Below are 16,517 nucleotides of genomic sequence, written 5' to 3'. Positions count from 1 at the left end.
TTGAAGAGAGGATAAAAATTGATGTTTTATCTCATTCTATTCATAGGGACCTCCAGGAGTTGCAGGACTGAAAGGCGGCAGAGGCACTCAGGGACCACCAGTATGTACAAGACCTTAATGACACATCAATAAAATGTTTTTCCATGTGCCATGTTTCACAAATAATACTTGTTTTTCTTTTTAGGGTGTCACCGGTTTTCCTGGACCTGCAGGCAGGGTTGGTCCACCTGGCTCAACTGTAAGTTGGTCGTTATTACTTAATTAATGTATGCTATTACAGCAATGTATGCTAGCTCAGTGTATTATGATTTTGTATCACATTTAGTCAACATTATAAGTATCATGTCACTGTTAACTAAAACCAATATATTTCATGGGTTGACATACTTATAATGTATAAGCCGTAACAATAATTCATAACTACGATAAAAGAAACAGCAGTGATGCCTCAACATCACCTTTCAGTCAGAATGGAAGACATTTTTTTTCTATATATTCTCATTTACTGGTATTTCAAACACTGAATTTGTCATAGGTTCAGAGAACTGATCTTAAAATGTCTAGATTTATACATGGTTCTATAACTTTGACATGACAAATTTACGTTTTTAATAAGCACACAAGCTTCAAGATAAGCTATATCTTGAAATCACTTTTCATGACTGATGACAAAGTACTGTATGGCTCGCGAATGAACGTGAAATAGATTTCATCCAGTATTAGTCAATTTATGAAGACAAACAATTTAAAGTATCCCAACAGCAGTAAAGCTATGCACAAAAAAGAATGGGGGAAATAAGTAGTAAAGATTGAGATTTTTAACGCTGGTTTTTCCAGGGTCCAGTGGGTCAGCCTGGACCACTTGGTCCTCCTGGGAAGGAAGGTCCTCCAGGGCTCCGTGGTGACACTGGACCACCTGGGCGCCATGGAGAGCGAGGGCCTTCTGGCCCGCCAGGCAGCCCTGGAGACAAAGGAGATTCTGGAGAAGACGGGCCAACCGTAAGAACTGAGTTCATTAGTTTGATTCACACTCTCAACAAGAACAGCATCTTTTAAACCATTACAAAGTTAATCTCTATGTCCTACAGTTCACTGTGCTATTTTATAGTTACTATTTGATCCAAAGTGCTGTTATACAGTAGGTGAATTTGGCATTGCTTTGAGCTTTCACTAGCAGAACAAAAATCTTTGAAAAAACAACAACCATAGCGGTTCTGTGGAAAGACGAGGATACCCTGGCTGATCCAAGCCCATCTAGTTTCAGTGGTTGAGGCATAAACATTTCAATGTATTCTTATGTTCCATATGCTCTTTACACAATGTGCAAACCTGTAAATGAATATGTTCAAAACAGCAGTTGTACTGTATGTGTTCTTCCTCCACAGGGTCCCGATGGCCCTCCAGGTCCTCCAGGAACAACAGGACAGAGAGGGATTGTAGGACTGCCAGGGCAGAGGGGAGAGAGAGGAATGCCAGGTCTTCCAGGGCCATCTGTATGTATCAGTACTAGCCCTTTAATCTCAATGTTCTGCATGGCATATCTCTGTAAAGCTGATCTTTGAAACTTTTAAATGGTTTTAATTCTTGAGTGTGGGACTGTTTCAAAATATTTTATCAAGCTTCAGTAACACTCAGTTGATCATATTAAACACATTGAACTCATAACTATGGTATATACACTATTCACACAACATGTATTTAGTTGATTAACTTAATAGGATCAGTATAGTATTCTACTGAAACATCCCATAAATGTTTCAGAATAAACATACCATAAATTTCAGTCAGTTAGCGATACAACACATCAAAATATTTTTTAAATTATTATTATATAATATTATATCTAGTATATTCTTTAATATTTTATAGTAAATTATTATACATTTTAATACATAACTGATTTGATTAAAACAATAGTTTATTTTGGGAACTTAACCTATTATACACAAAGCAAAATACTGATACATGATACATAAATTACTACTTAATTAGAAGTGTATTCATACATTTCTAGAACTCACTTATAATAATAAAAGTGAATATTGCTCACTGATTAGCAGTATTGTTGTTTAGTCTGGTCTCAACCCATAGTATTTCCCCAGCATATCATCACAAATGAGGTTTCAGCAAATGTAATGTACTCAAATATTCATGTTCCACCTCTCTGATGATGACTTGAGACAGAAACTACTTTATTTGGTGACAAAATATTTTTCTTTCACCGAAACAAATAATTGTATAATACTCATATAGTCTTGTGCCTAACTGCTCCATGCATTACTGACAAGTAAAAAATGGCCACAGAGCACCTCACTTTTGTCTTTGTCTGACAGTAAGAGTGGCAGACCAGGTCTTGGCACTCATCAGGCATGCCAAGGATCCATAATGCAGTGTAAGATGTAATATCTTACAGATAATTAAATATTTGAGTTCTCTGCACTGAAATATAATAACATAGCAATGCAATACAGGTCGCATGTTTGAGGGGTATTTGGCAATGATATGTGGTCTTACACATTCAGTTGATCATATTAAACAAATTATGCTTAATCTCTTGTTGAAGGGCCCACCAGGAAAACAAGGTGCCACTGGCCCTACAGGAGACAAAGGTCCTTCAGGCCCAGTTGGGCTTCCAGGAGCAAATGGCCCTGCAGGAGATCCTGGCCCAGATGTAAGTTATCCCTTCATCCCAATTAACTCCATCTTTGGAATGCAATTTCATCAGAGGAAATCATTTTCATTTTCTAAGATAATTACGCACTCAGCAAAAGTTAGCACAGGGAGCTGAGAGCCTTTCAAGAACCATAACCCAGAGCAGCTGAACATGCTGACATCTGATTCCATTACATTGGTTTAGGCCATGTTACAACCTGCATGTTTATTTTTTTAGCTTGGTTATTACCGATTTATTGATAAAGGAACTGGTGATAAAATTCTGCAATGGAATAGATTAGTAGGGCTGCAGGTTATGAAACACTGCATTATTGTTATCAGACCGTTTCTTCAATTAGTAAACAGATGCTCTCCGAAGAAAAAATAAAAATTGCTCTTATCAAAATATCATTCATGCTCCTATCTTTTTTTGTTTGCCCAGGGACCTCCTGGGCCAGATGGTCCTCCAGGTCGTGATGGAGTACTAGGCACCAGGGTAAGGAAAGAGTCCCAGTTGATGTATTTGTTGTGTAGTTATGTTATTATCTATTTTTTATGTATTATGTTATTATGTAGTGATCTTATTATCTTGTTGGCTAATATTGGTCTTTGTGTTTCCACTATAGGGAGATCGTGGTGATCCAGGTCCTGCTGGCCTTCCAGGCTCTCAAGGAGCCCCTGGTTCTCCAGGACCTGTTGGTCCTACAGGGGATCCAGGAAAACGGGGAGACAGTGTAAGTATGAACTTTATTCCTTTTTTATGGATACAGTGCTACAGGCAATGGAAATATGCATCATTCTGAAATAACTTTCATGCTTCAGTAGTGATGTCATGAAAATATTTATAATGTACTTATCACTGTCTCATCACAACAACATTTTCTTCCACTGAAGTATTCCTTTCTGCTACTTCAATCAGTTGCTCTTGTCCTTGATTTTATACAGTAAACATAATGTTGATTAGTATTAGAATAAATAAAGAAAATAAATAAAGAAACATTACAGTCATGCCTATGCATGCCTGTACACTATAAAAGTAGTATTTAATTAAAAAATCAGTTTTCCTATCTTAGAATGTATGTTTTCTTATGGCAGGGTTCACGTGGACCTGTTGGTCCCCCGGGAACTGCAGGAAAACGGGGATTACCTGTAAGTTTGTTTTTTTGATACTATTTTCATCTCAGCTCACCAGATGTACAGCTGCGCTGCATGTTAGGCTACTACAATTTCAACACAGGTCATTTGCTTTTCCTTCACTGTAATATCAAATCTATGAAGAATCTGAAAAATCAGTGACCCATGTGCTGTATTTGTAATGCTTTGGAAAGTGCTACTTTGTGTACTCTGTGTAAAGTTTAAATGGTACAATTCTTGGACAAAATCTACTTTGATGATTTTACTGTACTAGGAAATTAATGCTTTAATCTTTTTTGATTCAGTGAAACTGTGCTTACATTTTTGATAAAATGTCTTATCATAGTTTTCTACTAGGTTTGATGACTGGACAAACAAATCCATGAAGGTGTTTATATTACTAAAGAAGAAAAGTACATAATCATGTACAAGTGAAGATAAAGTTACAGGGGTCAATAAATGTGCCATAACTATTGATTGGCAATGCTTCTTACACAATGCCTGTGTAGAGTACAATCTGAAGCAATAACAGCAGACTAATGATTTTACTGAATACTGTGACCAAATCAATTAGACTTTTCCAAAGCTAGTACTCACGGCCACCATGAACTTTTTCCAGATTGAATCAGAACAAATTTGTCCTTCATTTTCTAGAGCCTAAACAATAAGCAAGATCAATGTGATGTATCATTTTTATTTTGTTTTTGTGATTCTGATTTTCACATTTTATCTGTAATTATAGGGTCCTCAAGGTCCAAGAGGGGACAAGGGAGATATTGGAGATCAAGGTGAAAGAGGCCAGAAGGGTCATAGAGGTTTTACAGGATTGCAGGGCCTGCCCGGACCCCCTGTACGTTAGCAGTATTCTTTCTATTTATGGTTTTTATTCTGCTATCAGAGCCGTAATCGATAAATGAAAACACCTGAACTATTCTCTTTTATTTAGGGTACAACTGGTGAACAAGGTGCTGCTGGAATTGTTGGACCTCATGGTCACAGAGTAAGCATATTCCCAATTGTTAGTATGTTTTTTGCAATGAATTTGAGTTAACATTCTTAATAATACTGTTGCTATTTTAGGGACCACCAGGACCAGTTGGCCCTCCTGGAAAGGAAGGATACATTGGGCATCCTGGCCCAATGGGACCACCTGGTTCAAGAGGAATAAGTGGTGAAATTGGGCCTGAGGTATGTCCCTTGAACTGCAAGAAAAGAACATTGTTTTCCTGGTAAACTAATGCTGAGGTGCAACTCATTTTGTTATTATGTATTATATAAAATAAAATACATGATCCAATCTTGTACTGATTTATAAGTGAAACATTCATGATGTTAAAATTTAAATTAAAATGATTTATATTTAAGCTATTGCTTCTTATTCTCCTCAGGAAACTGAACAAACTGAGCGCCATTAGAAATATCTTTCAAAATGTACATCAGTGTATCTCATTTTATTCTATAATAAATGTTTTTGTTTGTGATGCATTATCTGTCATAGGTTTTGTTAAAAATGTTTTATTTTCTTTTATCAGTTACTCTTACCAACACATGTGAACTAAAATATATGTAATGAGTTTCTCTCAATATTTTGTGAGTGCAACATTCTGTCTTTGTGTCTATTTACTTTTAATTCCAAACTCAGATATCAGTAGAGTAATTCAAGAAAAAAGACATAGGTTAATACTAAATTATTAGACAGAAAAGAACAATAGACAAATACAGAAAACAGAAAGCTTTCTGTTAGTATTTTGTATTTATTTAATTTTAAGATGAAGTCAGTATTCAAATACATTCCTTTGGGTAAAGTGAAAATTGTTTAGGTATTTTATTATTAGTTCAGGTTCTTCATCTGGGTGCTTGCTAGGTCTCTGAGTTTCAATATCAATTTGGTGTTTCTGTTACAGGGACCTCCTGGAGACCCCGGTCCACCTGGTCCTCCTGGTTCTCCTGGACCTCCAACTGCAGCAATGGAGGATTTCTTAGACACTCAGGATTATGATGTTGGTCCCCCACCTCCTCCAGAATTCAGTGAGGATGAAGCTCTTCCAAACAGCAATAAAACCGATTCTTTTAAAACGGACCCTGGAGTTCACGCCACACTGAAGGCTCTCAGTAGTCAGATAGACAGCATGCGCAGCCCTGATGGCACCAAGAAAAATCCAGCCAGAACCTGCGAAGACCTGAAACAATGCTACCCACAGAAAAAGAGTGGTATGTTTAAAATAAATAAATTCATTCAAAATATGTCAAAATACTAAATCCAGGGCTTCAATGTGCCTCAGCCAGAAGTGAAGTTCATTTGACATGATGTGATGTACAAGTCCAGACATCACTGGTTCAAAGCTAGGTTTTGTACAGTAATTAGAGAACAGTGACAATGATTTCTCAAGCATGAACGTACAATAAACCACAAGCTGCCAAGGTGTGGTTTGAAAGGTCAAAGAATCCTAGACTTTCCGCATAACCAGGAATCTGGTACTGTGCCAAATACCTGCATGCCTGTAGTATTGACAGGAAGAAGTACATCAATATGCATTTTTTACAACTAAAAGAGATATGGGGCTTACAGAATAAAAACAGAACGATGAGTTGAAAGTGCACACATCAGAGCATTTGACTGAAAATTTAAAGTTTTATAATATGGTACTTGAAACAAAAGTATCTGTTATTTCCATATATTTGAGTAAAAAAAAGGGATTATTATACTGTATACCAGTTATTATTTCTATGCTTATTTTTATTGTGTCTCATGTTTTCTGTAAAGAAAACAACTATTTAGACTAACAGAGGTTTGAAATGATTTCTTGTTTTGAAGAAAATGACATACAGTATGAAGAATATTCTAATTGCATTACAGGTGAATACTGGGTTGATCCAAATCAGGGATGTGCTGAAGATGCTATAAAGGTGTATTGTAATATGGATACTGGCGAGACATGTATTTCTGCAAACCCATCTAGCATACCCCGCAAGACATGGTGGGGAACCACAAATCCCACAGACTACAAGCCTATCTGGTTTGGAGCTAACATGAATGGAGGAGCCCATGTAAGTTCAAACCATATGTCTGTGTATGAGCCTGTGTCTGTATGAGCCTGACACTGTTACAGAGATTCAATTATTTTAAGACACAGATTTTGAACTATTGTTATTAGATAAAGGCAGATTATAAACACAATATATGTCTGAATTACCAAGAGAATCATCTTGAGTATTGACTGAACTCACCAAAATATCAAACTATAATCTATATAAAATATGTAATTATCTCCCACACAAATTAAAAACTAGGTTTGGAATCTTGACTTACTTAGAATCTACTGTTAGTAAATTAGTCAGGCTTGTTGTTGATACCAAAAATAAGAAGATAAAACTAAAAGCTGCAATGGAAATCCATACTGATGCTCAGAATCAAATTCAAAGACAAAATTTAAGACACAGCCAAATATTAGCAGATGACTTCATGTTGAAACTGACCTGTTGAAGCTGTCTCTTTCCTGTTTGTCTGATCACAGAAACAGAAATATATTAAAGAAAAAAGCCTTAATTTAAATAAATGTAATGATTATTTTTTTAGGTAAACTAGAGATTGCAGTGACTTTCCTTCTGGTATATAACCTAATACATTTATTTTTGTTTTTCAGTTCACTTATGGTAATAAAGATCAATCGACAAATTCTGTCACAGTCCAAATGACTTTCCTGCGTCTACTGTCAAAGGAGGCCTCCCAGACCATCACATACCACTGTAAAAACAGTGTGGGGTATAAAGATGAAAAAACTGGAAATCTGAAGAAGGCTGTGATTTTAAAAGCTGCTAATGACCTTGATCTTAAAGCAGAAGGAAACAGTCGATTCAGATATACTGTCCTTGAGGACACTTGTTATGTAAGTTTTAAAATTAATTTATATACGTACTGGGATATACACATGTATAATTACCTTTACTTAAGTGTTTTACTATTAATATTGACCATTTGGTCAGATTTCCACATTTCAGATTCGTTAGTAAATATTCTAACAAGAGCAATGTTATGAATACTACACTTTTTTATTTTATTTAAAAAAATGAATTGAAAAAAAAAACAGTGATTCAACTGAACATACTACGTTGCATAGGCAAATAGGTAATGTTCAATACATGCATGGGTGATTATTGATAAAAAATGCTCCAAGATGACTTCCAATATATTTTTATAGTGAGCATATATTCCATTCTGCATTTTCATTCAGAAACTTTAAGCATAATATGTAATCCATTCTCAGCTTCTATTCAATTGCAAAATGACAATATGTCTTAAAGAAATGAACTACAGAAGACATTTTTTTATAAAGTTTGCATTAAGATAAATACAGTTTAATGTTGTCATACAACTTCCAATTCAATGAAATATTAATGTGTCTTTCATTTTGCAGAAAGCCAACGGCGAATGGGGCAAGACAGTCTTTGAATATAGAACACAGAAAACAGCACGTCTTCCCATTGTGGACATTGCTCCAGTGGACATTGGTGGTTCAGATCAGGAGTTTGGCATAGATATTGGGCCAGTTTGCTTCTTGTAAACCAAAGGACACAGACGCATTGAAGTCAATCCTGAGACTCTTGAACTATTTGCTGATTCACTCAGCATTGTACATATAATATCTTTGAACATTCTGGCCTTCTGACAAAATATTTATTGTGCCTTTGATTGCCTTTTGATGTTACAATACATTTTAGTAGATTTTTAGTGTAGAATATTGCAGAGGTCTTACAGAAAGATAAAGAATGTGTTATTATTCCAGTGGAAAACAAGGTATAATCCAATTAATGTCCTGATAGTGTTTCCTTTTCTGAATTGAAACTACAGGTTTCTATGCATAGGAGGTATAAGAATGTATTGCATTGCAATACAACTTACAGTATGAGAGGGGGTTATTAAAATTGTATAACATTATGTTTAATATATATAAAGACATCAAAGTAATGTATTACTTTAATAAGTCAAAGGATAAATTAAACATTTTTCTCATAAACTTCTGACATTTGAATTTGTCAGGTTATGGGTGAGCCAGTCCATTTAAAAAAGTCTTTTGGAGGTGAAAAAGATAGATGCTGTTAACATGTTTCATCACTAAAAATCTACTAACCGATTAAACTATGACCTTTAAATGCCTTTTTTGTTGTTGATTTGTAAAACATTGTCTGTATCTCACTAGTTCAACTTATATAAGAAAAAGACCAATTTAATATTAGACATTTTCAAATCAGTGGTGCTATATAATGAACATGAGTTCAACCATGTGCTTTTATGTGCAAAAGGGTAAGCAATCTCTTAAAGAAAAGTGTGTGCAACTGAATTTTGTGCTTATGTTTTTTCCACTTTACTTTTTTGCCTTAGTTTATAAAGAAACCGTGCAGACATTTAATTCCATAGTGTAAGCTACCTCATCTCTAATACTGGGATGCATTGCTGTTTATTTGTAATCATTTTCAAAGGTGCTGTATTTAGAGGGGATCCAAGCATTGCTTTTGTACAGCATCGGTGCAGGATTTGGTGGTGCTAAGACACAGTCTTTCAAAATGATGAAGTAGCAGAACAAAACAACCAGAATTCAATTAAAAGGATGTTATAAGGAATATACTTTCAAAGATGTTTATTAGTTCTAAATGTCTGCGTGTTTTATTATGTAAAGCATGTGGGTAGTCTTTAAAGCAGTCTGGCTTCATTTTTCTTTGCTCACTATGGCTTCATCCTTTTTTTTATCAGTCTAGGCCAATCCAAAATGGAAAGCCATCGTCTTTCATGTATTTTGCTAAGCAATTAATTAAACAAATGCTTGTTTATACCTAGTCTTCCTTTTGTCAAATTAATTGAGATACTTGTTTCAAAAGAGAATATTTTTGTGTCTGTGCTTTCTATGTACAAGTGATTTAAGTGCCATGAAAGTGGAAATATTAATACTGAACCTTTTATATCAGCAAACACAGAAAAAAGTTAGGTCTTGTGGGTATTTATGCTTGGGCTCTGTATTTGTTGAAATTGTGAATTAATGCACTTGGACAAAATTAACTTTCTTTTCTAAAGTCCAGACTGAATTAAAACCTCAAAACCACCCAAGAATTGCAATTTACAAGCCTTGTTTACAAGTATTGCATTGGGCTGAAGCAAGATGTCTTGGTAAATACAAAAGATCCAAGTACATTCAGGGTTTGGAATTTCCAATTGATGGAGTCTTGAAGTTTTGATTTAATCTGGCTGTTACTATATCTGAAAAGGTTTGTTTTACTATCACCATATTTTATTTCTTATTTGTGTAGCTTGCTTAATTTATTTTGATAGTTTTCTATTATTGTTTAATTTGCTGTTTACATGTGTATGTTGCAACAGAAATATCTCCAGAGTAAGCTTCCTGAAAGTGTTAGCCTGGAAGTGTATGGGACAAGCAGGGAGTGTTGCACATCCATTTTTAAAGTATTGTTGTTCCATAACTTGGCACAGTGGTGCAGTGGTTACCATTGCTGTGTCACAGCGCTGGAGCTTTGGGATCAATGCAATTTTGATAGGTTAATTGGCTCCTGGGAAAATTGTTCCTGATGTGAGTGGTGAATGTCTGTGTGTGCCATCCAGGGTGTATCCCACCTTGTGCCTGCTGCTTGCTGGGATAAGTTCCAGCTCCCCTGTGACCCCATATCTGGTATTAGATGAAGTGGTTATAAAATGGATGGATGGATGGATGTTGTTTTATATTCCATACATCTTGTCTTGCAATGTCCTACACCCTACTCTCCACACCTTTCCCCTTCTTAACTTAAAAAAAGACACCGAATACGTTTATGAGAAACATCCTATTTTGTCCTACTGTACTTGCGACACTGATGCTTTCCAATATAATTTCCTGTCATCCCGGGAAATTGAGATTTCCTTTCCTAGGAAATCATGCAGTAGAATAGTGAATTAGTATGACGAAAAGGAAGAAAAATTGCTGAATAGTGCACCACAAGAGAGCTGAATAATACTAGAAGTGAAATTGAAATGAAGTGCTCAGATCACACAGGACTTAAAAAGATTGCAATGGATTTTTAAAATGTCCTAGGAGTTTCAAATATTTTACATTTCTAAACTTAAATCTGTATTTTATTCAATGTGTTTACTAGAATTAAATATCAAGTTGCCTTCATTTGTTTTCACATTTAAGCAGCTCATTAAAGAAGGTCTTAAAAATTCACAGCCTTTGCTTTGACAAGAGCATGTTTTTAATCTCATAGAATGAAACGGAACCTTTAATTTTCTTAAGATAAGACTTTATTCTAAGTAAACAAAAATGGTTTAGGCAATGCAACAGTGAAAAACTGTGGTTTTCTAGTATTGAAAAAGGGTATTATTTATGTTGTACATTTATTTCCGTACAACAAAAAATCATGACAACCAAATATTTTCTTTGATGAACTATGAACATAAACTGAAAATAATGACTAAAGTAGACTGTAGAGTATAGTATTGAAGTTTTTGAAATTCGTTTTTTCATTATGATGGTTTTTACAATGTGTTCAAAACTTTACATGTGGGGGATAGCACATTGACAGAAATAAATGGTCCTTTTAAGAACACAATCAATAAAAAACTAATTTTCTGCATGTTTTCGGTGCTTTTCGTTTGTCCTTTTGTCCCCATTATCATTTATCTGGGTGGATAGGAGGGTTTTACACTTTGATCAAATACTCAATATTTCTTAATTATTTAGGAAGTGCAAAAAATCAGCCCTTTTGATGACTGGCACCAGTTGAAGTAACCAAAGCAGTAGTCCTTTTATTCTGTAGAGACAATTCTCATCTATACAGCAGAGTTAGATAAGATAAGATTTTTATCGTCCCCTGAGGGAAATTTTTTTATTGACACACAGCACTCCTGTACATTTAAATAGAATGCAAACAAAAAAAAAGAAGAAAAGAAAATATTGCACATTATTCTATTACAAAAAATAAGAAAAACATTGCACATCACTCTATTACACATGTACAGTATAAATAATAACAACATGTAACATTTATAACACATCACAAAAACATATTGCACTCAAGTGGGTTGTAAGAGTCAAAATTATTCTTGACATTTGCATTGACAGCTTTAATCGATAGTGGAACAAAGGAATGTTTGTATCTGTTTGACTTACACTTGGGAACCTTAAAACGTTTGCCAGAAGGAAGAAGTTGATATTCAGAGTTGAGGATGTGGGAAGGATCTGATATAATTTTTCCTGCCTGTTTGATTATGGATTTATCAAAGATTGTCTGCAGGGAAGGATGCTGTTTCACTCCAATGACCTTCAAAGCTGTCTGGATGAGGCAGGTAATTTGCGATTTTAAATGAACTGATAGATTACCAAACCACACTGTAATACCATATCTGATAATGCTCTCGATTACAGCATGGTAATAAAGTAGCAGTACTTCCCATTGAACCCCAAACCCTCTTAGTCTTTGGAGGAAATATAAGTGCTGCTGAACTTTGGAGAAAACAGTCTCAACATGAGTAGTCCAGCATAAGTTACTGTCTATGTGTACACTTAAGCACTTATATTAAACAACCTGAGTGATAAGTTCGTTGTGGATTACTACATGTGAGCGATCACCAACTGCTCTGGGATCAAAAACTATTCTGTTTTTTAACATTCAGAATTAGGCTAGTTAGGCTGTGGCACAGAAACAGATTTGCAATCCTGTTTGGTATAATCTTTGGTTGTCACATGGTCCTTTAAAATGTTTAGAAACCTATCAAAACAACAAAAAAATCAAATATATAGCAAGCTCATCTCTTATCTATTACAGTGTATGCAGCAAAACAAAATGATTGTAGCAAATAGTTTTAAATATAAAAATTCTGAAATATCCAACACAAAAAACTAAAATATGTACACTGTTTCAATGAATGTATAACAAGTTTTTCTACTGCTGCTAGTTGCTAGTATTGCCACCATTCTCTGACTCATATCCTGGCCCCCATAGCATACATGCTTCTAAAACACTATCCGAACACATTTGTTCACACAACCTCAAGCCCGCATCATACACATTCTGTCATTTGTTGTAGGTATAAAATATCTTCTTTAATTCCAGCAAAACCAAGTCAAACTCATTTGCTGTTTGCTCTGGGTTTGAGTTCAGCATCAGTGTTTTGGGGGGTCTGGCAGCTTTGCCCTTAAGGTGAGGCTGCCAATTCCCCAAGCTAGGCAAACTATACCAAACATACTCATATTTACAAGTATACAAGACTCATATTTAGTCTCTCTCTTGTATTTCTTAGGACCTAACCAAACTATGTGAGCATACAATTTCACGTCACAAGGAGGTGTTTGAGCTGTCTTGGGAGCTCCTGGGTGGACAGTCTCAAACTGAAAGAAAGCTCCATCACAAATTAAGCCCAGTCCTCATGAGATGATTTACCCCCAGAGCAGATAACATGATATTTACTCACATACTTAGTGTGTATATACATCTTGTACATTTTGGTATTGGTCAGCAAAAGAAGTACATGTCTTCTGAAAGAATTGTTTAAAAGGCAGCAGAGCAGATAATTTTAATGGTCACTATAAATTCACACAAAGGCAGGGAAAAGCATAGTTGTTCAACAGGTGTATAGGTGCATGATACATAGATTGAAGAACTTTGCTACACAAACATCAGTGTTTATCTGCACAGTTGCTTATATACATCTACGGTGGAACATCTATCTTATAGAAAATTCAAATAAGAGTTACTACTGAAACATATTAACTGGTATACCTCAGGGCAGGTAACAAAAACATTATTTTTTATGGTGAACTAATGTCAGGATTCTTGAACTTGCTCAGTTCCATCCAGTCCTACCTTCTATCACCTGGAAGCTGATAGTAGGCCAGACAGCAGAATAACTTGGACCTGAACTAGCAATTTCCAAAACAAAAAAAAAAACTCCTTCACGTGGAGTATAGGCTTTTCCCAAATTAACAGGTCATAACACTTTATTTTAAATAAATTGTAGTAAAAATGTTTACTATAGTGCATAGAAAAAGTAAAATGAAAAACATTCTGTTGATTGCTAAAGTATTATACTTATTGTAAGTGCAAAATGTTGCTGTCAATCATTATATTGTAGCATTCCTTTCCCTCCGGTGATGGACTATACCACTTCCCTCTCAACCTTGACCTTGACTGTGTGTCCTCCTACATTACTTTATGAAAGGGGGTTCCCCCATATTTCCTTTCTCTACAGAAGACTGTTGTTACCCTCTCTCTGTATGCTCCCCTTCTCTCCCCCCTAGTGACCAAGGAAGTGATAAATCCAGCCTCTTTCACCCATTGCCAGCATGGAAAATGCCAGTACGCAGCAAGAAGTGAATCGGAGCTGCTCAACTGTGTTGAAGCACAGGAATAACAGGAGCATGGCCACCTAAATGTCAGAATTGGACAGTGGGTTCCCCTACACACGAAGAACATTCCCTACAGGTGAAGAACAAGCAAAGAACAAGGTAGATGCAAAACTACTCCCCAAAGTGAACTATTTGAGTGACGCAAAGTGGGGGATTCAGATGACTCAGTGATGTATTACTGTATTACTGGTGTATTAGTATAGTTAAGTCAGATTTCCAACATCAGAATTCCAGTGGTACTGTCACCTTCATCTCATAATTGCAGGGGCACTATGCTAGGTACCAGTGGACACTGGGTTGATGATCACTATCATCCACTTAGAATTCACCTCCTGGGACCCCACTACCATCCACCAACCTGAAACCAAGTAGAACTATTGGAGAAGAGAGAGCCATGCATGGGTGGACTACTGCAGTTGTAGCGGCAGCGAACCATAATTTCATTGGACTAGTGACTGCTGCCCGCATGTCCATGAGATGTGCATCTTGGGACTGGACTTTCTACAGGGGATGCTGTTGGGGATCCATTTTTTTCAAGAATGCCCACTGTACGGCATGGCACTCGGGAAATGGCCCTCCAAATTCCCCTTTAGTTATATGATTCCATATTGATATTCCATAAGACGTGGATTTAAACAAGTAGTAAATCATCAAAGGAACCATTTCACTTAACATTTAATGCACCACAAGTGCCATCTATTGTTCTTCTTTAAGCTGTGAAGCCCTTAATTCGACACGCTGAAATACACCATGGTATACCATAACTTGCTTACCATTGACGTAAGCCCTCCAACACCTCCAACATCCACCAAAACAAAATAGGGCTCCGTTTTAAGTTTTAGTCACACTTTCTTTTCATGCACATGCAGGCAGCCATTGCATGATATCCACTTTTTCATGAGCATTTTTTTTTCATTCTTTTAATTTTTTACAATTATGTCAGGGAAGCACCCTAGTGATTTTATTATTTTTATAGTTTACCGTGTGTTATTTTTCATGTAATGGTTTAACAATGACAAAAGGTCCAAGAGTATTAATTCCATTGATCAAGTGAAATTTACAATTGGCTACCTAGTTGCAAAAATTCATTTGTACAGATGAAATCTCAGACAGAATTCTATTTAGGTACAGGGTATAGACTAATTCGCTTGGTCTGGCTTCTTGAACTAAAGTTCAATTTTCTGATTTGGGTAATGGTGGCTGCAGATGACAGAGTGATTCTTCAGCCTGGATTTGATTCTAAAACCTAAACAGAGAGTGTATAGCCTTTCAATACCTTTTTTAAGTCTAGTAGTCTTGGCTAGTTATTGGTTGTGATGTCTGCAGGTGCAGTGTTTTACACTACCTTCATCTTTGGTCATCTATTTGGAGTTTGACCGTGACCTTTAGTTTAGGTCATTGTCCAGAGATGATCCAGATAGCTAAGAATTTATCATTAAAATGATCAAAATGGACCCCTTTATAATGCCCTAGTTTGTCTTAAAAATTCAGGAGACACTTTGTATCAGGAAGGAACCCTTTTAGCTGCATTTCTAATACTTTATAAAAGATCCTAAGCTGCTATGTTATTGTCTTGTCTTAGAAATAATTAATAACACTTAATTCATAGTGTAATAAAATGCTTTATATAATATATATATATAATCTTTTAGATATTTTTACTCTGTATCCTGATAATTTGTTTGGATTTTTTATTGTTTACCACATTGTCTATATGATAAGTCACCTAAGTCTTTTTAATAAACATAAAAAAGTAGAATATTAACACATTTATTTTTGTTGGATTTTATTGATAAGACATTTTAGGGGTGACAATTTTTTACATGTTTTTGAGAAATAAAATTGTTTCTTGTTACTTGTTAACAATTGCAATACAAGAATATAGTCTTCCCTTATTTCTGAGCATAGCATATACTGCAACTCAATACCAGTGTTGTTTTTTATACAGCTTTTTTCCAATTCTTTTCAGTTTCAAGTGAAACACGTTATATTATGTACTTATAAGAAAGGCCATTTATGAACATCAAAGAGGTGTCTGAAATGTGTTTAGAACATTTACGTTGGAAACAGCATGCAAGCTCATAATCATTACATTTGAAAAACTGAAATGAAAAAAAGTGACTGTTGTTTTACATTTGTCTTGGAGCAATTTAAATCTACTGAAACTTGATTCACTATAATAAAATATCATGCCTGATAAAGAGCCATAATGTACAGAAAAAAGAAGACATATTTTAAAATATTCCTGATGATTACTGTACCTCATTGCTGAGATATAATGAAAACATTAACATGCAAAAATAGTTATGAATAAACCATGTGCCCTATAAAAAGATATATCAA

General features: G+C 35.4%; 1 protein-coding gene across 1 annotated transcript in view; it reads left to right on the top strand.

Annotated features, from left to right (window-relative positions):
• Positions 1 to 9,614, top strand: part of LOC148649018 (uncharacterized) — a 66,893-nt gene extending 57,279 nt beyond the window's left edge. The window contains exons 40-54 of the mRNA XM_088605079.1: positions 47 to 100; positions 185 to 238; positions 838 to 999; positions 1,386 to 1,493; positions 2,564 to 2,671; positions 3,095 to 3,148; positions 3,279 to 3,386; positions 3,748 to 3,801; positions 4,529 to 4,636; positions 4,733 to 4,786; positions 4,867 to 4,974; positions 5,691 to 5,997; positions 6,644 to 6,834; positions 7,431 to 7,673; positions 8,202 to 9,614. Of these exons, the coding sequence (XP_088461205.1) occupies positions 47 to 100; positions 185 to 238; positions 838 to 999; positions 1,386 to 1,493; positions 2,564 to 2,671; positions 3,095 to 3,148; positions 3,279 to 3,386; positions 3,748 to 3,801; positions 4,529 to 4,636; positions 4,733 to 4,786; positions 4,867 to 4,974; positions 5,691 to 5,997; positions 6,644 to 6,834; positions 7,431 to 7,673; positions 8,202 to 8,348 (1,860 nt within the window). The 3' untranslated portion in view covers positions 8,349 to 9,614. The remainder of the gene's footprint in view (positions 1 to 46; positions 101 to 184; positions 239 to 837; positions 1,000 to 1,385; positions 1,494 to 2,563; positions 2,672 to 3,094; positions 3,149 to 3,278; positions 3,387 to 3,747; positions 3,802 to 4,528; positions 4,637 to 4,732; positions 4,787 to 4,866; positions 4,975 to 5,690; positions 5,998 to 6,643; positions 6,835 to 7,430; positions 7,674 to 8,201) is intronic.
• The last annotated feature ends 6,903 nt before the right edge of the window (positions 9,615 to 16,517 follow it).

This window comes from Lepisosteus platostomus, chromosome 14, assembly GCF_059453375.1.
Source record: "Lepisosteus platostomus isolate fLepPlt1 chromosome 14, fLepPlt1.hap1, whole genome shotgun sequence".
In the NCBI taxonomy this organism is placed as follows: domain Eukaryota; kingdom Metazoa; phylum Chordata; class Actinopteri; order Semionotiformes; family Lepisosteidae; genus Lepisosteus; species Lepisosteus platostomus.
The sequence above is the reverse complement of the archived record's forward strand: the minus strand, read 5'-3'. Positions and strand labels throughout refer to the sequence as shown.